The sequence below is a fragment of the Penicilliopsis zonata genome (genome assembly GCF_001890105.1).
Source record: "Penicilliopsis zonata CBS 506.65 unplaced genomic scaffold ASPZOscaffold_6, whole genome shotgun sequence".
Lineage (NCBI taxonomy): Eukaryota > Fungi > Ascomycota > Eurotiomycetes > Eurotiales > Aspergillaceae > Penicilliopsis > Penicilliopsis zonata.
Genome location: NW_019208916.1, coordinates 1,300,772 through 1,321,665, shown reverse-complemented (window position 1 = coordinate 1,321,665; position 20,894 = coordinate 1,300,772). Strand labels below are relative to the sequence as shown.

Genomic DNA, 20,894 nt, shown 5'->3' with positions numbered 1-20,894 from the left:
CCCTGCTGACTCAGCAGGACCCGGGCGGGGCTCGCCCGTTGCGCTAGGCTGCTTTGGGCGACAGGCTCACGTGTTCCTCGCCGCTCGCCTTTCGTCTGGAATACGGCTTTCCCATCGTTATTCTCGAGAAGGTGCTGTGCTCGGTGGGATAGTATTATGTAGGATGGTGTAGAAACTCGCTGTATATACTACATATGTAGGCAGCTGCATGTCGTGCCTCACTAGCGCTGCTGCGCCGTTGCCCATGGTGCCGCTGGTTTCCCCCCGTGGCCCTTGCTCTGCGTAAAGTAAACTGCTTCTTATGCCAGCCGACGCCCCCTGGTCCCCCCCCCTCCTCTGCCTTCCCCCTCATACCGAGAGATCCATTGCGGACACGACGCTTGCAAAATGTCCGGCCGTTTCGTGCGCTCCTCTAAATACCGTGAGTGCTGTGCTCTGCTGCCCTGGCGCTTCGGCAGTGTCGGATCGTGGGAGGCTGACCACCTGCTGGGCTTTAGGACACGTCTTCGGGCGATCGACGAGAAAGGTGCGCGACAACCCCCCCCGGCGTCATTGGGGAGGGCGGTTGAGGCTGAGAATTGATACAGGAACAATGCTACGATAATCTTCGCGTCTCGAGAAATGCCTGGGATACCAATCTGGTCAAGGTGCGTTGCGTCGGCTGGCTCAGCGCTGCTGGTGGGAGACACGGTCTGACACCCTCTTTCAGGTTAACCCTCAGTATTTGTCTGTCAACTGGGAGGCTGGCGGTGGCGGCGCCTTTGCTGTGATTCCTCTGGAGGAACGGGGCAAATTGCCTGAGAGGATCCCTCTTTTCCGGGGACACACTGCCGTGGTCCTGGACACCGACTGGTGAGTGCTGCGCGCGGGCATTGCTGCAACAACAATGGGTGCTGAAAGACTGGCTAGGAACCCTTTCAATGACTCGCTTATTGCCTCTGGCTCTGATGATGGCAAGGTACGTACCGAAAAAAAGAAGAGGGCTATTTTATCTGGCTGACCCCTGCAGGTCTTCCTCTGGCGAGTCCCTGAGGGCTTTACCCTCCACCCCAACTGCGAACCCGATGAGATTCAGGACATTGCGCCTGTTGGTAAACTGAGCGGTCATCCTCGGTGAGCTCTTTATTTTCTGTTCTTGCTTTTTCGTCCTCTCACCCATGCAACCCGCTGATCCGCTGTGCGATGATGCAGGAAGGTCGGGCACGTGCTGTTCAACCCCGCGGCCGAGAACATCCTGGCCACAGCCTCGGGCGATTTCACCGTGAAGATCTGGGATATCGAGGCCGGTCAGGCCAAGCTGACCCTCAACGTCGGGGATATCGTGCAGTCGCAGTCGTGGAGCGCCAACGGCTCGCTGCTGGTCACCACCTCGCGCGACAAGAAGCTGCGGATATGGGATGTGCGTCAGGAACGCCCCGCGCAGGAGACGGCAGGCCACTCCGGTGCAAAGAACAGTCGCGCAGTCTGGCTGGGTGAACGCGACCGGATCGCTACCACCGGTTTCTCCAAGATGAGCGACCGCCAGCTGGCCCTGTGGGACTTCCGTGCCCCTCGCGAGCCCATCAACGGCTTCAAGATGCTGGATTCCATCTCGGGTGTGTGTATGCCTTTCTGGGATGACGGAACCCAGTGTCTATACCTGGCTGGTAGAGGGTGAGACTTGCTTTTTGGTGTCTTTTTTGTTTGATTCAGCATCGTACTAATTGGGAAAAAGTGACGGCAACATTCGCTACTTCGAGTTAGAAAACGACAAGTTTGAATTCCTCTCCGAATACAAGTCGAGCGATCCCCAGCGCGGCATTGCCTTCATGCCCAAGCGCGGCGTGAACATGCACGAGAACGAGGTGACCCGCGCGTTCAAGACGGTCAGCGACTCGTACATCGAGCCTATCTCATTCATTGTCCCGCGCCGCTCGGAAACTTTCCAGGACGACATCTACCCTCCCACCATCGGTTTGAAGCCCGCCATGGGCGCGTCCGAGTGGTTCTCAGGCAAGGAGGCCATCCCGCCCAAGGTCTCCATGGCCAGTCTCTACGACGGTCAGGGTCTCAAGGAGGTCACGAGCGTCCAGGAGAAGCCCAACGCGACGGTGAGCGCGTCCGAGCCCGAGCCCTTGCCCGTGCCCGTCAAGAAGACCCCGGAGCCCGTCGCCGTCCCCGAGCCCACCCCCACCATCGTGGTGCGTCCTGCCCCCTCGATGAAGGACCAGGGTGCCTCCATGGCGGCCATGGTCAACAAGTTTGCCGATGACGAGGAAGCCGAGCCCGCCGACGACGACGACTCCAGCTTCGAGGATATCTCCAAGCCCGTGGAACGTCCGGAGGTCTCCAAGATTGTGGTAAGCAATTTCCTTCTATACTCCCTATACTCCCTATACTCTTTCTGACCTATATCTGTCAGACCCCCGAGCGCTCGCCCATCGCCACTCCCGGCGCGGCGACCCCCGTGCCCGAACCCATCTCATCCTCCAACTCGGTCGTCGCAGATAGTGTCCAGCAGGAGATCGAGTCCATCAAGTCGCTGATCGCCGAGCAAACCAAGACCATCGCCACGCAGGCGCAGCAGATGCAGGCCCTCACCGAGGAGATCGAGTCTCTCAAGAGCAAGCTTGCTTGAGGTGTGCCTGTCCTAGTCCATGTAGTTTAGCATATTGTCCTAGCAATGAATATACAAGTAGATTTTCCAATACAATTCCCGTGCAATAGTACACTTTACGCCGTACTATGATGTCTCCTTTGTACTATGAGTAGATGCATTAGATTCTAGATTGCAGTTGCAGTTAATGCCACCTCCCCGCCTCTCTCTCCTGTTCCACACGAGCCGCCCGCGCACTCTGGGTCTCCTCATCTTCATACTTGTAGCTCACACGTCGTCGGCTGCTGGCGCCGCCCATGGCTTCCCGTCTCTGCTGCTCCTTGAGCATGCGTTCGCGGTTGCGTGCCTCGCGCTCCAGCGTGTGCGGGTCCTTTTCGGGCTGTGCAGATGCTCGAGCGGAACTGCGGTTGTTGTTGCCGTTCCCTGTGCGCTCGTCGGGGGTATTCGTGTTGGCATTGTCATGCTCGTCTCGGCGTTTGACTCGTCGCGAGGAGTGGTGGCGCGAGTACTCGCTGCCGGGGGACTCGCTGCGGTCGCGGCGAGACCGTTTCCTGTCGCGCGGTCGCTCGCGGTCTCGTTCCCTGTCCCGTTCGCGCGTTCTCTCTCTTTCGCGCTCGCGGTCGCGGTCTCTGCGATCACGGTCTCGATCACGGTCTCGTTCGCGGTCTCGATCACGGTCTCGTTCACGCTCTCGATCACGGTCTCGTTCGCGTTCACGTTCACGTTCACGATCACGTTCACGATCACGGTCTCTGCGTCGATCCCTTTCCTGACCAATTCTATTTCGCGATCCCTCAGTCACAGGAGGTACACTATCACGAACCTCGCCGTTGCGACTGGGCGTCCGACTACGCGAGCGAGTTCGATGCCGACGCGACCGGCGCGAGCGACGACCTCCACGACGGTTCCGTTCTCGACGAGTAGAGGCAGAAGGTTTGCGCGGGGAATCCACCGACGCGGAACGGGAGCGCGCACCTCCTTCCTGGATCGATGCGGACGCGACATGCTCCTCGCTCTGCGGGTGATCGCCGCGGCGAGATCTGCGGTCGTCGCGGTCGTCGCGGTCGTCGCGGTCTCGCCGCTGGTCGGTGCCCTCGTCACTGTCGCGGGGGCTTTGCGAGCGGTTAGACCGACGCTGGCGGTCTGGTGTCGCTTGGCGAGAGATCGTCCTTGATTGACTTGCGTCTGGATCTTGTGGTGCAGATGTTTCACTAATACAAGACGTTAGCACGGGTCAAGCAATCAGCAATGAAAGCAATAAACATAAAGTACCTAGGCTCAGGTTGAACCCCCGGGAACCCTCGCTGGAACATGCGCTGCCGCAAGACACTAGTATTGGGCAATCCCTCTCGCATGGCGCGCGGAGCAGCCGGAGCACCCTCGACTCCTAACCCTCTAGGTTCGATGGGCCCATTGTTCCCTGCCATGAAGCCTCCTCCTCTTCCGAAACCGTTGGGACCACCACGACCGAAGTGGCCGCCGCGCATGTAGCCGCCCCCGCGTGGAAAACCAGGCCCAGGCCCAGGCCCCATGGGACCAGACATTCCCGACATCATAGGGTGGAAGCCGTGGTGGTGCGGGTCGTCCTGGTGATCGAGACTATCGATGGTGGGGATACCACGCAGTTGTTGATGTTCTTCTTGCTGCTCTTCTTGCTGCTGCTCTTGCTGCTGCTCTCCTTCTACCGGAACAGATGCGTCGGTAAAAGGCATGATTTCTGCAGGTCTACCATCTGCTGCCTCGTCTGCGGCGGTAGCCTCCTTGGGATGCTCATCCTCCCCTCCCGGGGCGAGTTCGTCGTTGGGGATCTTATTAGGGTCAGCATCGGCACTAGGGGGTTGATCAGTCGTCGATGAGACATCCGCCGATACGCCGTCGGGGTGAGTCTGCATCTGATTAGAACTATCCGGATAGTTGGAGTAGTTAGCATTGGGGGGATAGTTGTAGCCTCCTGCTCCTCCTGTTGCTGCTGCTGCTGCTGCACCACCACGGCCTCGACCGGCCGCAGGGCCATATCCGCCGCCACGACCACGCAGGTTGTTGCCTCCTCTGGCAGTGTAGCCGGTGGGAGGATAATGATGATGACCTTGGGAGTAATTGGCGTTATAGCCACCAAATCCAGAATGGCCACCACCATAGGGAGCAGGGCCCATGCCATTTGCGAACGCATTTGGATTGAATTTATCTTGGCCTCCATTCCACATAGTGTTCTGCTGCGAGCCATCCCACCCTCCGCCTCCGTACATGCCCTGCCCCGCGTCGAAGCCCATGTTCATCCCCATGCTCATGCCATTGTTCATGCCATTCATGTTCATCCCATACCCCCCATACATCCCCTGAGTCATCGGGCCCATCCCCATTCCTGAACTTCTGTTAGCTAGGTCTTTATCGCGTATTTGGGGTAACTGAAGTATCGGTTCGTACCCATGTTTTGAAAGTTGAACATCCCGGGCATAAACCCCATCGGGAAGTTGGTGTTACCCGGCCAGCCCATGTTCGCATTCGGGAATCCGCCAGTGTTCATGTTGAAGCCCATACCGTTCGGGAACATCTGGCCGGGCCCTGAGGCCTGCATCATCGACTGCTGGCTAGGGTCTTGCGACTCGCTGTCATCTACCGTCCCGTCTCCTGCGGCAGTCTCGTTTGACTCCTGTACATCGGCGACATCGGTGGATGGTTCTGCGTCCTCGATCTATGGTTGTTAGTTTTTTTTTTTTTTTTTTTTTTCTTTTTTTTCTTCGATGAACACAAGAGGTAAATGGTTGTACCTGAGGCTGCTCGGCAGCTTCGCCGTGGTCGGTCAGCACGGCGGCTGAATCCGTAGGCTCCAGTTGTTCCCCTGCCACATCCTCTGGCTTGGCTTCTACCTCTGAGACAAGATCGCCAGCTGTATTCGGAGCAGGGTCTTTCAGCGGCGCATCTCCCGTGACGGGCGCTTCCTGCTGCAGCTGAGCAGCGGCGTCGGCAGGTGTGGCGATACTGGGGGTCGCAGGGGTAGCCGAGGCGCGCTCCTTTTCCCGTTTTTTCTCCTCTGTGCGTAGGAAGGCCTTCAAGGTGGTTCGCAGCGCCTTATTAGGTTTGCAAAGGTCGGGCGAGATGGGCGTGTGGGCGCACACGGGACAGGTTTCGGGGAGGGAGGTCTGGCCTGGTTTTAACACGTTCAGTAAGCATACCCCGCACAAACCGGGGTCGGAACCTACAGTTCTCGCAGATTGCCTGGTCGCAGCAGGGAAGACGGAAGGCGTTGACCGCAAGCTTGTTGCAGACTGCACAGCGGAGCTTGAAGGGAATCTCATCCTGAGTCAGGGAGCTGTCGCAGTCAGCACCGAGCGAAAATAAGATGGCAGAAAACACCCCCTCCCACCTACCTCGCAATGTCCATCAGGCCCGAAGGCTGGTCCGCCACGGCCATTGGGACTGGGGCAGGAGCAGGAGCAGGAGCAGGAGCAGGCCTGCAACGGTCGGCAGCCACGGTTCTGGTCCGAGGTCTTATGACAGGGCAACGGCGGGGATGAAGAACGAGGTAGCTGACATGGCTGGCTCAGCCTGGGAAGCAGCAGCAGCGTCAGCGAACAAAGAAACCGTATCTCCCGGGCGTCCAGCAGGCGGCGACATGCTCTGTCAATCGTGCCAAATCGTTCGTCGTGACGGTCGGATTTTGGCGTCGAGACCCGGACCGGAAGAACGTGGCTCCGTGAGGCCTGAGGCAGCCGCTGCTCTCTCACAGTATTCTTTGTCTTCTACTCTTCCACTATACAGGGTGAATGAAGTATTCTAAACAGTTGACTTTCTATACTACTATCCATCTCAATATTTCCAGACCCCTATCATACTCTATAAACAGTGATTGCCACGCCTCAGATTAGATCAAGTAATGTCCGTCAGCGATGAGGCCTCGTAGGCAGACGGCGATACTGAGACAGTTTCAGCCCGTACATCTCTGGAGCTCTATATCATCACTGGCAAGTAGACATGACATTATAAATATTTAGTTAAAAAATAATCATGATATTCCATAAAATAACATAGTGAATAACATAGTGAATAACAAGGAATCAGATAAAAATCTGGAAGAATGAATGAATGAATGAAGAATAAGATATGCTTGGACCCACGGCTCGCTTTTTTTCTGCTGATTTTCGGCAGGGCGCAGGGTTAAAAAGGGGCCTGCGTCCGCCGTTCTTTTATATGAGCAAGCTTGGGATTCTGCTACTGCCACGAACTACTTCCACGCACCTTCTACTATTCACTGTCAGTACTGCTATTACTACTACTACTACCTCTACAACTACAGAGTCTATCAGCTCAAGAATCATTAACTGATCTCTGCTGATACGTTGTATCGCAACATACTCGGGTATGTTTTGACCACGCTTTGGAAAGGTACCTGGTATGTGTCTCTGTTATCCACTGGGGACTGGTTACTTACTGTTAGCCTCCACACTGACACTAGACTAATCTATAACTAATCTCTCTTTTTTAGACATGACCGACCAAGACAGCTCCTACAGACCCCGATCCCCCGATTTCTCGTCTCTCCCCTCCGTGCTGCCTGCCTCCGACCCTGCCGCGGCCGCCCCCCCGCTGACGCTGACGAGCCCCGTCGCCCACCGCGCCTCGTACGACGCCTCGCCCTTCTTCACCACCCCGCCGAGTCGGATCCCCCAGCAATACGTGCCCCCCGGCAGCCCTGAGGACGTCGCCAGCAGCAGCAGCTATTCTTCCGAGATGGCCAGGCGTTCTGCTCGTGTCGCACGCGTTGCCGACCCCGAACCCACCGTGCCCATGCCCGTCGCGGTTGCCCCCGAGGCCGCCGCCCCCTTCGTCGAACCGCCCATGCTGCCGGAGGAGCCGATAAAACAGAGTCCCGCGGCCGGCATCGAGGTCAAGACCAAGTTTCCCGTCGCGCGCATCAAACGCATCATGCAGGCGGATGAGGATGTGGGAAAAGTCGCCCAGGTGACTCCAATTGCTGTTTGTACGTTGCAAACTTAGTATGGAAAGTAAAAAAAAAAAAAAAACACAATGGCTAATGTATTTCTACAGCCAAAGCGTTGGAACTGTTCATGATCCAACTCGTCACCAAAGCAGCCAAGGAAGCCAAAGACCGGAACTCGAAACGCGTCACGGCCCTCCATCTCAAGCAGGCCGTCGCCAAGGACGAGGTGCTCGACTTCCTCGCCGACATCATCGCCAAGGTCCCCGACCAGCCCGCTGGCGGGCGCAAACACGAAGATGACGGCAGCGACCACAACGAGCCCAAGCGGAAGCGCGGCGGTCGCCGGCCCAAGGACGACAGCGACTAAACTCGTGTCCTTTGGGTTTCCTTATGAGTGATGTGACACCTAGACGGACGGAGCGGCGCATACTCGGGCGTTGGTGGCTAGTCTTTCGTGTATATTTTACCAAAATCTTAATTCTTCTACTTGACTTGATGGTTATATGATGATACAAGTAATCTATAAGATATAGTTACAAACTATGGAGTGCTCAAATAGCATACTACGTAGTCAAAAAAAAGAGCTTATCTTGTGGATGCCTTGATGCCTTGGGCATTGTTGCCTTGTTGCCTTATGCCTTGTTGCCTTCTGCCTTCTGCCTTATGTTTCTTCCTTCCTGCCTTGTTGCCTGACTCCAACAACGCGTCTCAGCCAACTCGATAGCCCACTCAGTCGACACGACAGTCAACTCTCAGTCGACGACGGTCAACTCCCACGCTAGCCATGAGATAGTATGCAATGGACTTTGTACGCGTGCCAGGCCCTGCATTCTTTCCCCCTAGACTGACAGCAACAGTGGTCTCGGCTCATTGGCGGTTCCCGCGCGTCCGCGAAGACCCTTAGAACCACCTCACCTACGGAGCGGCTGGCGGCGTTTAAGCGGACATGCAATGCTTTGCAGGTACATCAGATACAGATTGGAAAAATAGAGGATATAAACTAACGTGGTGATGGCAGCAAATCTGGCGGTCCAGCAATGCCACCCCCGGCGACCACGCCGCCACGCTGCACACCCGCAGCTGCATCGACCGTCTGAATGCCGTGCTGAGCGACGAGTCGCGCGGCCCAGCACCGCACCCGTGTCTGGCGTCGGCGTCGACTTCGCAGATCTACGTGACGGTGACGAAGCTGGCCCTCTCGGCGCACGACGACGACATCCTCCGCGCCGCCGCCGTCTTCTTCAACACGCTGATCGATGCCGAGCTGGACGGGGTGGTTGATAGTCGTCTTTTCGCCAGGGCGCTCGTCGACCTCGTCCGCCGCGCTGACACCAGAGCCGAGGATGTCGAGACCAGACTCGTCGAGCTGCTCTTCGGCGTCTCGAATAATATCCGTCTACAACCTACCATTCTCCCCGCCTGGTTTACCCCGCGTCTTGCCGGTGTTTCCGAGACGGACGCGACGAAGACAACAGAAAGCAGCAATACCGTTGTGAAAGAGTTTGCCGGTGCCACAAGACGCGATGAATTTCCCCTCTTCTATCTGCTCGTCGACTATGTCCATCATGAGGGACGGGCGGGCGATTTTGCCCGCACGGGGCTCCTGTATCTGATCGAGACGGCGTCCCGATCCAAGCCGCTGGAGCGGTGGTTGATCGAGAGTGATCTGGCCACTCTGATGGCCACGGGGCTGGGGGCTTTGTATAGCCAGCTGGGAAGGTAAAGATTCCCTTCCATTCTCTAGGGTTCCCTTCCTTTACTAATAGTACAGCCTCTCGTTTGAACCACACGATGAGAATCTGCCGACCGTTGTCGCCCTCTCGGATCAACAGCAGGATGTTTCATTGCATCCTCGTCTCGGACGCGCCATGGATTCGTTCCTGTCATACTTGCTGTTCTGGCAGGATACCATTGACCACTGCAAATCGCTGGAGGTGAACGGGACGCTGCTAGACCATTTCCAGATCTTGTTCCTGCAGCAATTGCTGTAAGTCAATAACCATGATTTACTCAAGACTAGCCTGACTACCTGACTACCCTAGATATCCCTCGCTGCTCGAGTCGTCCGACGTGGAAGGCGGGTCTACATCGGCGGTGCTCACGTATCTATACCGGATCCTCGAATCGATCGACCAGGCGGATCTTATCCAACAGATCCTGCAGTACCTGCTCGCGTCCCCCGCGCACCCACACGCCACGCATCCCGACATGTCCGTGAGCCGACGCAAGTCGCTCAACGCCCTGACGGCGTTTGCCGAAGAGGCGGCGAAACCGTCGCCCTCGCTGTTCAACCTGCGCGACCTGGTGCTGCTGGGCCTCGAGTCGTCCAACCGACAGACCATCCTAGCCACCCTGCGACTGCTGACGGTGATCCTTCAACGGCACCACGCCTTCACCCGGTCGCTGGTCCGCACGGTGCCTGGCCCGCCGCCGCGGCCACGCACGGTGGGCGCGCTGAACGCGGAGCTGCGCCAGCTGTTCCAGCTGGCGACTTCGTTGGTCGTCGAGGATGCCACGCTCGACAGCTCGTACGACACGTACCTGAAGGACGCCGCCTGGACGCTCGAATCCCGCCTGTGTCTTCCAAGCTCGTCTGACGACGTCGCCGAGTACCCGCTCGAGCTGCGCCGGACAGACCCCATCTTCCGGGAACTGCTGGCCCACCTGGAGACCTTCTTCACCAACAGCGTGGTGGTCAACCTCGCCCTGACGGAGGTTCTAGGCAGCATCGCCTCATCGCATCTTGTCTCGCTGGACGGCTGGATCCTGGTAGACCCGGCGAAATACCAGACCGCATCGAGCATTGACGGTGAGGAGCAGGGGGTAGTCATCTCGCGGCCCTCGACTCCCGGCGGCGTCGACTTGGCCCCCGATCCCGCGTCGATGCTGGACCAGATCCAGCGGGCGTACGAGGAACCGACGTGGGCGAGCCGCGACACGCCCGTGCTGACGGCCATTCTCCACCGTCTGGTGCAGGATGTGGAGCAGTGGCGGCAGGAGATCCCGGACTTTGATATCTTAATTGCTGCCCGTCGAGCGCTGCTGCAGGGGTCATCTCCTGCCTTGTCGGAGACCACCCAGTCCGCTCCCGAGTCAACGACATCCCCGCGTGGCCGCCGGTCGGACGCAACCATGTCTTCCCCGCCTCGTTCCTACGACCAGGACAGCTACGACAGTGATCCTCCCTCCCGCTCCTCGTCCCCCTCGCCAAGTCTAGCGGCCGAGCAGCTCCGCAGACGCCTCGCCGCCCCGTTTCCAGTGCGTGCCTCGCCCAAGACGGTCGCCGAGCAGGCTGTTTCCGACGGGACTTCGGTCACTGCCAGTCTCGGCCATGTGCTTACCAACGTGGCCATCCTGTACGAGTTTCTCCTCGAGCTAGCTGCTCTGGTGCAGATCCGGGGGGGTCTTTTTGAAGAGGTCGACATGTAATAGGTACTACTACGTACCCAGTACTCCTTGGTACTGGAAGACTGTACTGGAAGACTGTACTAGAAGTACATACTTACAATACCACAAATAATACATACACAAATAGGTATACATACCACAAACAATACATACCACAAATAATATGTACATCTAATCTGATTTGCCCGTAAGGCTTCGTCACGTACACGCGGCGATGTGCCCGGCCAATCAGCGCAAGGCCTGCGATCACGTTGGATCTGGCGCAGCGATCCGATTGGTCAGTCCCCTCGGTCGTTCCTGCAGCAGTAGCAGTCGAGTCCATTCCGGGTTTAGCGTCTGAGCCAGCGTCTGGACTCATTAGTCATCCGCAACTGACATTCCTCCCATTCTTCCTATTGTTCTTATTCATTGACGACGAGGTCTGGGAATGAATGGATTCTGTCGTCTTCGCAGGTCTGGAAAAGATGGACATTTGGGCCGATTGAAGACGCCACGATCCACAGATAATAATAGATGATCGGCGATTCGATAAGACTCGTCTCACTAGTCTCAGACCTCCTGTCAGTTATTGCGACTGCCTGCTCCTCCTCAATCTGTCCTTATCCTTCGTCTGCTCTGGATATTCTGGCCGTCAATGAGGCGCACATGTGTTGCTATCCCTTGCTGATTCATTCCTTCTTCTTTCCTTTGTAATCAGGCCATGTTGAGCCTCTTATCCGGTCTCTAGTAATTAGTTCTTCTGACTCTCCCTCCCTCTCTTCCCCCTCTCCCTCCTCTCTTCCCCCTCTCTCCTCTCTCCTCTCCTCTCTCCTATTTTATTCAAGGGAGAAGAAATGACAACCCTCGTGCCGCCCGCACACTTCGAAGACGACTTTGATGCCGAAGACGCCCCCTTTCTCGATCACGGAGATGCAGCGCGCCCAGCAAGCGCCGGGCACGGGCACACGCCCTCGCCAGAGCTGCGCACTCGTCTGATGATCATTCTATTCGCCATGATCATGACCATCGAGATGGGCATGCCCATGGTCCACGGCCCAATGACCCGCATCTTCGAGGCCATCGCTTGTCGCGACTACTGGGCCGCCCACGACCCCAGCCAGATCCCCGCCACGGGCGAGATCCCCGAGGAGCTGTGCAAGGTGACGGAAGTGCAGGCCGAGGTCGCCATCGTCAAGGGGTATTCGGAGTTCTTCGATGGCCTGCTCAGCGCCATCCTCGCCATCCCCTACGGTCTGCTGGCGGACCGCATCGGGCGCAAGGCCACCATCTGTCTCGGCATCCCCGGCTTCGCCATCAACAACCTCATCATGCTCGTCGTCATGTGGTTCCCCAACGTGTTTCCCCTGCGCGCCACCTGGTTCTCCTCCCTGGGCTGGCTGTTCGGCGGCGGGCCCGTCGTCGCCTTCGCCATCATCTGGACCATGATGGCCGACGTCACCACCGACGCCCAGCGCGCCTCCATCTTCTTTCAGTTCGGCGTCGCCGGCATGGCCGCCGACTTTGTCGCCAGCGCCGCCAGTTCCCTGCTCATGGCCTTCAATCCTTGGATCCCCTTGCTCATCGGCTACGGCGTCATCTTCCTGGGCATGCTCTTCGCCGTCTTGCTGCCGGAAACCCTACACCTCCCGTCGAAGGATCAGCAAAAAGAAGAAGACGTTGAACTGTCGGATCTCGATGAAGCCGCCATCAAGGAATCCCTACACCACACCCATCCATCATCATCATCATCATCATCATCATCATCATCATCGTTACCATCTTTATTCTACGGCATCACTCACCCCTCGTCCGTCTTCTTCGCCCTCCGCAACAAAGCGCAAGCCACCATCTCCCCATACATGTTCATCTTCCGCAACCGACAGGTCTTGCTCCTGCTGTCCGCCTTCCTGGTCTACCGGCTTTCACGTGGCTCCTCGTGGTTCCTGGTGCAGTACGTGTCCACGCGGTTCGCCTGGCCGCTGGCGCAGGCGAACCTGCTCGTCTCCTTCAAGCCCGCCCTCAACGTGCCGTTCTTCATCTTTGTCCTCCCTCAACTCTCGAAACGCCTCCTGCTCTCCATGTCCCCCCCGCTGAAAGATCTTCGCATCGCCCGCGGCAGCATCATCTGCCTGATCGTCGGCACCCTGGGGATCGGCCTCTCCCCCTCCGTTCTCCTGCTGGCCCCGAGCTTACTCGTCCAGTCCGCCGGATCGGGCTTCATGTTCGTCACCCGCTCCCTCATCACCGTCATGGTCAAGCGCGACGAGACCGCCCGTCTCTACACCTTCATCGAGGTCCTGCAGGCCGTCGGCAACGTCGTCGCCAGCCTCACCATCACAAACGTCTTCAAGCTCGGCCTCGAGATCGGCGGCGTCTGGGTCGGTCTCGCCTGGATGATGACCTCCGGCCTCTTCGCTCTCGTCGGTGTCGCCGTTTTTGCTTTCCGCTTACCGCCGGGCATCAGAGAGGAGCCCAAGGAAGATATCGACTGATTGGCTATATATATTATTTCTATATTCATCTATATATTTCATTTTCTTCTCTTTACTTCTGCTCTTTCACTCGTGTACTCGTATTCATAGAATTACTTCATCAAAACAACTAACTCACAGAAGCTGTTCTTATCAACCGGGTAGATCCAGGCTCTGGAATACTATTAATGCTGGTTATACTATATACCATTGTAAATAACGCCATCACGTGACTGTCACATGTCTAGAGTCTAGACTCGACTCCTGCCACACAATCCAACTCAAAATACAAAGATCTGACACAGAGCCACGATGGAGAAGTTCTCTCAATTCCGCGACAGAGGTATGTCGATCCAACGACTATACCTATCTTTAACTTGCTGACTTTCAGGCTCCGGCATCGCTCCCTTCCTGCCCATCCCCCCCGAGCCGCTGGGCATCCAATTTCCACTGCGCGTGGCCCTGTTCTGCTTCCGGCTCGTGTTTTTCCTCGTCGCCTGCGTGTCGTATTTCGCCGTCCTGCAGTGGCTACCGATCGGCTCGTTGGGCAATAAGGCTGCATTATGGTGTATCCTGGGTGTACCGAGTATCTGGTGGATAGATCTGCAGATTGACGGAGTGAAGAGGGGGTACATTTCTTCCCATACCTCTTGACTAACACCTCTTCCTATACTTCATCTCTCTAACTGTTTCTATCTGTGAGAAGGTCCCTCGCGCAGAATAAAACCCGCCTTCCAGGCAAAGGCGCCGTGATCGCCGCCTCGTTCACCTCCCCCATCGACGCAATCTACCTCGCCGCAGTGTTTGATCCGGTCTTTACGGCTTCGTACCCGCGTACAAAACAGGTAGAACACCTGTCGCTCTTTCAAGCGGTGGTGCGGGCGTTCGCACCGCCGCGGGTGACTCCCCCGCCCAGCACGAAGCTCGTGGATATCGACACCCTGCTGCGCCGGTACCCGAGTCGGCCGCTTGTTTTGTTCCCCGAATGCACGACTACGAATGGCCGAGGGGTTCTCCCGCTCAGTCCCTCGGTGGTGGGGGTGCCGCCCGCGACGCGCTTGTTCCCTGTCAGTTTGCGCTATACGCCTGTCGATGTCGTGACGCCTCTCCCGGGCTCGTATCTGAGCTTCCTCTGGACGCTCCTGAGTAAGCCTACGCACTGTATTCGTGTGCGGATCGCGGAGAGCATTACAGTCCCCGGCAGCAGTGGCAGTGGCAATGTTCTCGCTGACGACGGACTGACTCCCCCTGAAAAGGCCCTGCTGGATTCCGTGGGCGAGTCGCTGGCTCGTCTGGGCCGTGTCAAGCGTGTTGGGCTGGGTGTGCAGGAGAAGGTGGATTTTGTCCGCCTGTGGAGCAGGACGAGGCGGACGTGGTGATCTTCTCTCTTTCTCAGTAGATTCTTCCAGCCTATTCTAGTCTATTATTCTAATCCTGAGAGAGTACTTATTATGGCTGCCTGCGTATTCACCGGATACCTGCAGACAAAATCCGTAGTATATATACTTCTATCCTGTGTCTCTCCTTACCCCTTCCCATATCATTTTCTTCTCTATATCTATACTATACCATATATATCCAGCCATAAAGTACCGACGATGCCTTCAACAGACGGATAGTTAGATGGCATCCGTCAAGAGACAGGGCTGTCATACTCCATCCTTGGAGCAGGTGTCCAACACTCCGATTCACCGAGAGCGGCTTCAAGCGTGTTGCTTTTGTAAGACGGCCTCTTATCCCCACAAGCACACCACACCGCACAGCTAATATCTGTAGATCTGCGAATCCCTTCGAAGACATCACTGCGTGGCTAGCGAAGAAGACCTACCGGCTCAACAGTTTCTTTCCTAGACCAAGATGTACGGCACAACACTGTATAGATTCATCCTTAAACGTACCGCCATGCTGGACATCTCAGCCTACCTTGACCGTTTTTGCCCCCAAATACGGTCTTGGAGATACCATCCGAATGGCACCGCAAGAACATCTACAACTATGCAATGCACCAACCAGGCAATCCACTGTGCAATGTCCAAATCATATGCCATAAATCTCTCTTAGAAAGAGTACATATTCAGGTGAGAAGTCTGGAGTCAACACTCTTGTTCAATCTGATAAGAGTCTAGTTCTATTCACAAACCAAGGACTATCCTCGCTACCAAGCCGTTATATCCCCTAGCCAGCAAGTATGCTTCTCTAGGCTATTGGCGAACAGTCCAGCCGGCTCTCAAACCTTGGGAACATTCTCTCAGGGCTGCACGATAGGTTCAAGGATGCTAGACTCACGGCCATGAACCCTCTGCCAATGCGCGTGATGCTTCTGGAGAATAGGACTGTCTAGATATGACGGGGAGGAGAAGAGTGGTAGTCCTTATGAATGCTTCGTGTTTAAATAGATATCTTTTGAATTGGATTATTGACGTCAATATCATCGATTAGAATATCTGGAAATCACTACATATTGAACAAATTTATTTAATGACTCGCCTTAGCCTGCGATAATTATAAAGTACACTTTTATGATTTAGTCCAACGCATCGGTAATGCACCCGTGGCTGGCATCCTTGACATTTCTACTGGAATTAGCAAGACACAAAGAAGAGGGGAAACTTTTGAAAAAAAGAAAAGAGGAACTCACCTGGCGTATTTTCCAAGAGTACCGCGCAATTCCAAGCCGGTCTTGGGAAGCTTACCCTCCGCCTTGCGGACTTCCCACTCCTTGCGGCGCTCGACGAGGATCTCCTGGTCGACTTCGAGGTCGAGCACGCGCGTCTCCGCGTCGATGGTGATCATGTCGCCGTCCTCGACGAGACCGATGGGCCCTCCCACCGCGGCCTCGGGCACGATGTGGCCGATCAGGAAACCGTGGGAGCCGCCAGAGAACCGGCCGTCGGTGATCAGGGCGCAGGACTTGCCGAGACCAGCGCCCATCAGGGCGGATGAGGGCTTAAGCATTTCTTGACGCAGTTAGTACGGAAATAGTCTAGAAATAAATCCAAGGGGAAAAATACCAGGCATGCCAGGCCCACCCTTGGGGCCCGTGTAGCGGATGACAACGACGGTCTTGTCCTCCTTCTTGATCTCCTTGCGCTCGAGGGCCGCGATGAAGTCGTCCTCGTGGTCGAAGACGCGAGCCTTGCCGCGGAAGATGGTTCCCTCCTTGCCCGTGATCTTACCGACGCAGCCGCCGGGGGCCAGCGAGCCGCGCAGGATCTGGATATGACCGGTCTTCTTGATCGGGTCGGTGATGGGCAGGAAGATCTTCTGGTCCGTAGGGAAGTCGGGCGCCTTCTCCAGGTTCTTGGCCATGGTTTCACCGGTGACGGTCATGCGGGAGCCGTCGATCAGCCCTTCCTTGAGCAGGTACTTGAGCAGGGCCGGGGTACCGCCGATGTCGTGCAGGTCGGCAAACACGTACTTGCCCGAGGGCTTGAGATCGGCGATGAAGGGGATCCGGTCCGAGACGGCCTGGAAGTCGTCGATGGTGAGCTTGATGCCCACTGCGTCGGCGATGGCGATCAGGTGCAGCACGGCGTTGGTGGAGCCGCCGGTGATGTTGACGACAACCATCGCATCCTCGAACGCCTGGCGGGTCATGATATCCGACGGGCGAATGTCCTCCGCCAGCAGGCGCTTGATGGCGCCTCCCGCCGCCAGGCACTCGAACACCTTGGCCTGCGAGTCGGCCGGGTTGGACGAGGAGCCGGGCAGGGTCATGCCCATGGTCTCGATGGCGCTGGCCATGGTGTTGGCCGTGTACATGCCACCGCATGCACCCTGGCCGGGGCAGGCGTGGCGGATGATGTCGAAGCGCTGGGGCTCGGTGATCTCCCCGCTGATGAACTGGCCGTACGCCTGGAAGGCCGAGACAATGTCCACCTGGGCGTTGTTCTGCGTCGACGCGCACCCGGCCCGGATGCTACCGCCGTACACCATCAGACTGGGGCGGTTGACACGGCCCATGGCCATCATCACACCGGGCATGTTCTTGTCGCAACCGGGAATGCTGATGTTGGCGTCGTACCATTGGCCCCCCATGACCGTCTCGATCGAGTCGGCAATCAGGTCTCGGCTCTGCAGCGAGAAGCGCATACCAGGTGTGCCCATCGAGATACCGTCACTGACTCCGATCGTGTTAAACTGGAAGCCCACCAAGCCCGCCCGCTGCACTCCCTCGCGCACCTTGTTGTTGAGCGCCAGCAGGTGCATGTTGCACGGGTTGCCGCTGAACCACACCGACGAAATGCCCACCTGCGCCTTGTTCATGTCCTCCTCCGTCAGTCCCGTGGCGTACAGCATCGCCTGCGAGGCACCCTGGGAGACGGGCTGTGTGATGGTGCTCGACACGCGGTTCATGATCTTTTCGGTCGAGTCGGAAGCAGCAGCATACCGCGGCGTTGTCGAGAGCGCCCGACTGGAACCAATTCAACACGTCAGCAAGGCGTTCAACAGAGTCAAAGGCACCAGAGAAGGAGCTCGAGCTATCGTCATACGCAGATTGAGAGACGCTCCGCAGAGCAGAGGGCAGACGCCCCCGGGTCTGAGCGAGAAGCATGGTGCGAGTCAGCTCACAGCTGGAATGGCAGGAGGTGAACCAGGGATGAATCAATCAACCAGCAATGGATGGGGATGAACAGCGATTGCCTGAGTTGCCTGAGTTGCAGTTGCCCACAGGTGAAGTTGACATTTTATTCTGGCTCTCCGCAGCGAAGTCGGGGCGGAGTCACGGGACGGGCCAATCCGCATCGAGCGATTTCCAGCTCCGGAGTCGCGCCGGCGCTCCCCGGCACGTGACGAGCTGGCCCCAAATGACGCAGCGTAAGAAACAAGATCTGGTTATGCAGAGTCATCATAAAGTTAATTGTATAAGTCATTGTATCAGTGAGATTATATAAGTGAGATTAATTGAGTATATATAATACAATCTATGGAAAGAAGACCAGACAGAGCAGCGTAGTCAGACAGAAGATGACAAAAGATCAACAGTATAATCAACAGGAGATGAGTATAAACGGGTATAGTCTCTAAGAATCGGAACACATCAAGCGTACATCATGGGCGAAAATGGTGTGAAAACAAGTGAGAGAAGAGAAAAAAGTAGATCGGAAGAAGAGAAGAGAAGGGAAGAAGAGAAGAGGGTCAAGGAACCTCTTGGTCACCGCGTTTCAACCCCGTCGGCACATCGATAGCCTCGCGCACCCAGTCGAGGGCGGCGATCTCGCCGAGAGTCTTGCGCCGGGTGTTCCGCTTCAGGAGACCCTCGACACACTCGCGCGCCGCCTCGAGCTCGGCGCCCTTGGCTGGGTCCCAGTCGCCGTCGGCATCCGCGAAGCGGTACCATGACCATTCCAGGCGAGCGATGCGGTGCACTGTGCGGGCGCGGAGCTTGGCCGGGTCGCCGCGCGTGCCGGGCAGCACATCAAAGGGGAGGCGGTTCTCCATCATCGCATATAACAGGACGCCAAGTGCCCAGGCATCCGTTGAGCGGCCGTCGTATGGCTGGCCCATGAGGATCTCTGGCGCGGCGTAGTCTTCACTCCCGCAGCGCGTCTGCAACAGGGCGCTCTCCGGGGGTTCGGGGATGCGGCGGGAAAGACCCAGATCGCTGAGCGTGACCACGGCCCGGTCGTAGGTGCGCCAGTCGGTGATCTTTTCCATGGCCGCAGGAGGGAGAGTGACGAGCACATCTAGATTGTCAGCGGGGATGGTTTACACACAGATTGGCGGAGCAAGTTAAGAGGGGAAGAGGGGGGAAGGGCGGAACATACTCTCCAGTTTGATATCGCGATGGACGATAAAGTGGGAATGCAGATATCGAACGGCGGCTACGAGTTCTGCGAAGATACGACGAATGAGGGCGGGGCTCATAGGCTTCAACCCCGACGAGGCAAAGTCGAAGAGGTCTCCGCCAGGACAGTAGTCGAGCACAAGCAGGGCGCGCTTCTCATCGCTGCCGAACGCTTTCAGTTGCACAAGTGACGGATGGTTGACCGACTTGAGAATGTCGACTTCACGCTTTAGAGAAACCTCGACCCGTTCTTCGTCGGCGCCGCCGGCCGGGCCGGACTCGATAATCTTCACGGCGACCAGTTTCGGTGGCAGCGACGAGGGAATCTTGGGAACTCCATTCGAGTGTTGTTGGTGGTGGTGGTTGTGATGGTTGTAATGATGGGAGGAGTGATGATGAGAGTGATTGCGTTCACCCGCGGCTTCGATGCGTACGGCCAAACTGACCTGGCTGAAAGTGCCCTGACCGAGCTGGCGCAGTTTACGGTACTTGCGCGGTTGGTTGGTGCGAATGGAACGCACCGAGTAGATCTCCTCGACCCCATTCTGCGACGGATGATGTCTGATGACCGGCTCGTCATCATCGGTGGCTTCCGAGCCGCTGTGGGCGCTGCGTGGCGGGGTCGGAGGCCTAGCGGTGGCGATGGTGATGCCGCGCTGAACCGCCAGGTACTGTTCCCGATGCAGGGCGTTGGTGTTGGACGTGGAGTCAGTGCTCGAGGAGGAGACGATGCCCGACGAGGGCCCCGTACCGGAGACGGCGACCGGCCGCGGGTGCAAGGGCACACTGCGCGCGGGGGGCACGTACTCGCTCAGACTGCGATTGCGCGAGTGTCGACGCGTCGCGGTAGAAGGAGAAGAAGAAGAAGAAGAGGCGACAGGTGTAGTAGTGGATGTGTCGAGCGTGGTGGGGGACGACTCCTCTCCCAATTTATCCAGACCCGGGTAGGGCTTCATGCGCGATCGCGAGGTGGAGGGCGCCAGGTCGCTGGCGCGCAGGCTGAGACTTGAACCTGATCGCGAGGCACCGGAGGGCGATCGCGAGAGCAATTGTGAGTCGGAGCGCGGGATCGTGCGCCAGGGCGACAGCCCGTTGACAGGCGAGGGGAGCGGGGTGAGGTCACCAATGGCGGCGAGCTGGGGCGAAGACAGGAGCGAGGCGGGCGACAGCGAGCCGGCGCTCGAGTTAGGCCCGGCCATGAGGGCGCGAAAGCTCGGGGTGCGGCGCGGGAGACTTGCAGTTGACAGGCTGTGATGCAGACCGGAGTGATGGTCCGACTCGAAGGCAAGATGATGATGATGATGATGATGATGAGGATGAGAATGAGGAGAGACGGCGCTGGCAAAGTCGGTCCGGATCTGGAGGGTGGGCGGGAATGCGGAGGTATTTGAAGGCGCACCCACGCGGGGCGCCACAGCGTCAAGGGCTGGAGGATGGAGGCATGGTGTCTGCGTCTGGGTCTGCAGGGCAGCACTGTGACTCAAGACAGGGACTGAAAGGTCGCCATGCCCGTCCGTCTCGTTCTGGAGGTTCTCGCTGGAAGCGGCGGCACGCAGCCGGTGTAACGCTGAGCAATCAGCAGGGGAGGAACCCGGAGGGACCATGGATCGCAGTCGATAAACGAACAATGCGAGGCGGCTGTCTGCAAGCAGGAGAATAAGAAAAGAATCGAAGGAGATGGATGAAAGGGAAGAGACGCGTCTGACTGATTGA

General features: G+C 57.3%; 8 protein-coding genes across 8 annotated transcripts; 5 read left to right on the top strand and 3 right to left on the bottom strand.

Annotated features, from left to right (window-relative positions):
- Positions 1-139: 139 nt before the first annotated feature.
- ASPZODRAFT_159217 (hypothetical protein) lies at positions 140-2,617 on the top strand (the record flags this gene model as incomplete). Its single annotated transcript, XM_022726387.1, has 9 exons — positions 140-421; positions 498-526; positions 588-647; positions 710-852; positions 910-958; positions 1,010-1,113; positions 1,192-1,653; positions 1,715-2,339; positions 2,402-2,617. Exons 1-9 carry the CDS (start codon positions 388-390, stop codon positions 2,615-2,617), a joined length of 1,722 nt encoding a protein of 573 aa, XP_022581820.1. The 5' UTR covers positions 140-387.
- On the bottom strand, positions 2,470-6,219 carry ASPZODRAFT_159216 (hypothetical protein). The gene is made up of 6 exons (XM_022726386.1): positions 5,965-6,219; positions 5,797-5,906; positions 5,365-5,741; positions 5,021-5,288; positions 3,896-4,958; positions 2,470-3,807 (listed from the first exon to the last, which is right to left on the bottom strand). Exons 1-6 carry the CDS (start codon positions 6,006-6,008, stop codon positions 2,781-2,783), a joined length of 2,889 nt encoding a protein of 962 aa, XP_022581819.1. The 5' UTR covers positions 6,009-6,219; the 3' UTR covers positions 2,470-2,780.
- Positions 6,220-7,081: 862 nt separating this feature from the next.
- On the top strand, positions 7,082-7,902 carry ASPZODRAFT_142050 (hypothetical protein; the record flags this gene model as incomplete). Its single annotated transcript, XM_022724812.1, has 2 exons — positions 7,082-7,574; positions 7,643-7,902. 2 exons carry the CDS (start codon positions 7,082-7,084, stop codon positions 7,900-7,902), a joined length of 753 nt encoding a protein of 250 aa, XP_022581818.1.
- A 382-nt stretch (positions 7,903-8,284) lies between these two features.
- ASPZODRAFT_132298 (hypothetical protein) lies at positions 8,285-11,129 on the top strand. The gene is made up of 5 exons (XM_022722982.1): positions 8,285-8,343; positions 8,393-8,497; positions 8,554-9,254; positions 9,307-9,522; positions 9,578-11,129. The coding sequence occupies exons 1-5, from the start codon at positions 8,335-8,337 to the stop codon at positions 10,962-10,964; spliced, it is 2,418 nt and encodes an 805-aa protein (XP_022581817.1). The 5' UTR covers positions 8,285-8,334; the 3' UTR covers positions 10,965-11,129.
- A 226-nt stretch (positions 11,130-11,355) lies between these two features.
- Positions 11,356-13,534, top strand: ASPZODRAFT_132297 (hypothetical protein). Its single transcript, XM_022722981.1, has one exon. It carries the CDS (start codon positions 11,777-11,779, stop codon positions 13,412-13,414), a length of 1,638 nt encoding a protein of 545 aa, XP_022581816.1. The 5' UTR covers positions 11,356-11,776; the 3' UTR covers positions 13,415-13,534.
- A 99-nt stretch (positions 13,535-13,633) lies between these two features.
- ASPZODRAFT_15985 (hypothetical protein) lies at positions 13,634-14,772 on the top strand (the record flags this gene model as incomplete). The annotated part of the gene is made up of 4 exons (XM_022726433.1): positions 13,634-13,642; positions 13,715-13,736; positions 13,785-14,022; positions 14,100-14,772. The coding sequence occupies 4 exons, from the start codon at positions 13,634-13,636 to the stop codon at positions 14,770-14,772; spliced, it is 942 nt and encodes a 313-aa protein (XP_022581815.1).
- A 1,111-nt stretch (positions 14,773-15,883) lies between these two features.
- ASPZODRAFT_132296 (hypothetical protein) lies at positions 15,884-18,021 on the bottom strand. The gene is made up of 4 exons (XM_022722980.1): positions 17,887-18,021; positions 16,405-17,807; positions 16,032-16,350; positions 15,884-15,966 (listed from the first exon to the last, which is right to left on the bottom strand). The coding sequence occupies exons 1-4, from the start codon at positions 17,946-17,948 to the stop codon at positions 15,918-15,920; spliced, it is 1,833 nt and encodes a 610-aa protein (XP_022581814.1). The 5' UTR covers positions 17,949-18,021; the 3' UTR covers positions 15,884-15,917.
- Positions 18,022-18,532: 511 nt separating this feature from the next.
- ASPZODRAFT_42453 (hypothetical protein) lies at positions 18,533-20,455 on the bottom strand (the record flags this gene model as incomplete). The annotated part of the gene is made up of 2 exons (XM_022728330.1): positions 18,533-19,080; positions 19,162-20,455. Coding segments are annotated over 2 exons (1,842 nt in total), but the record flags the coding sequence as incomplete, so codon positions are not given.
- Positions 20,456-20,894: the final 439 nt, after the last annotated feature.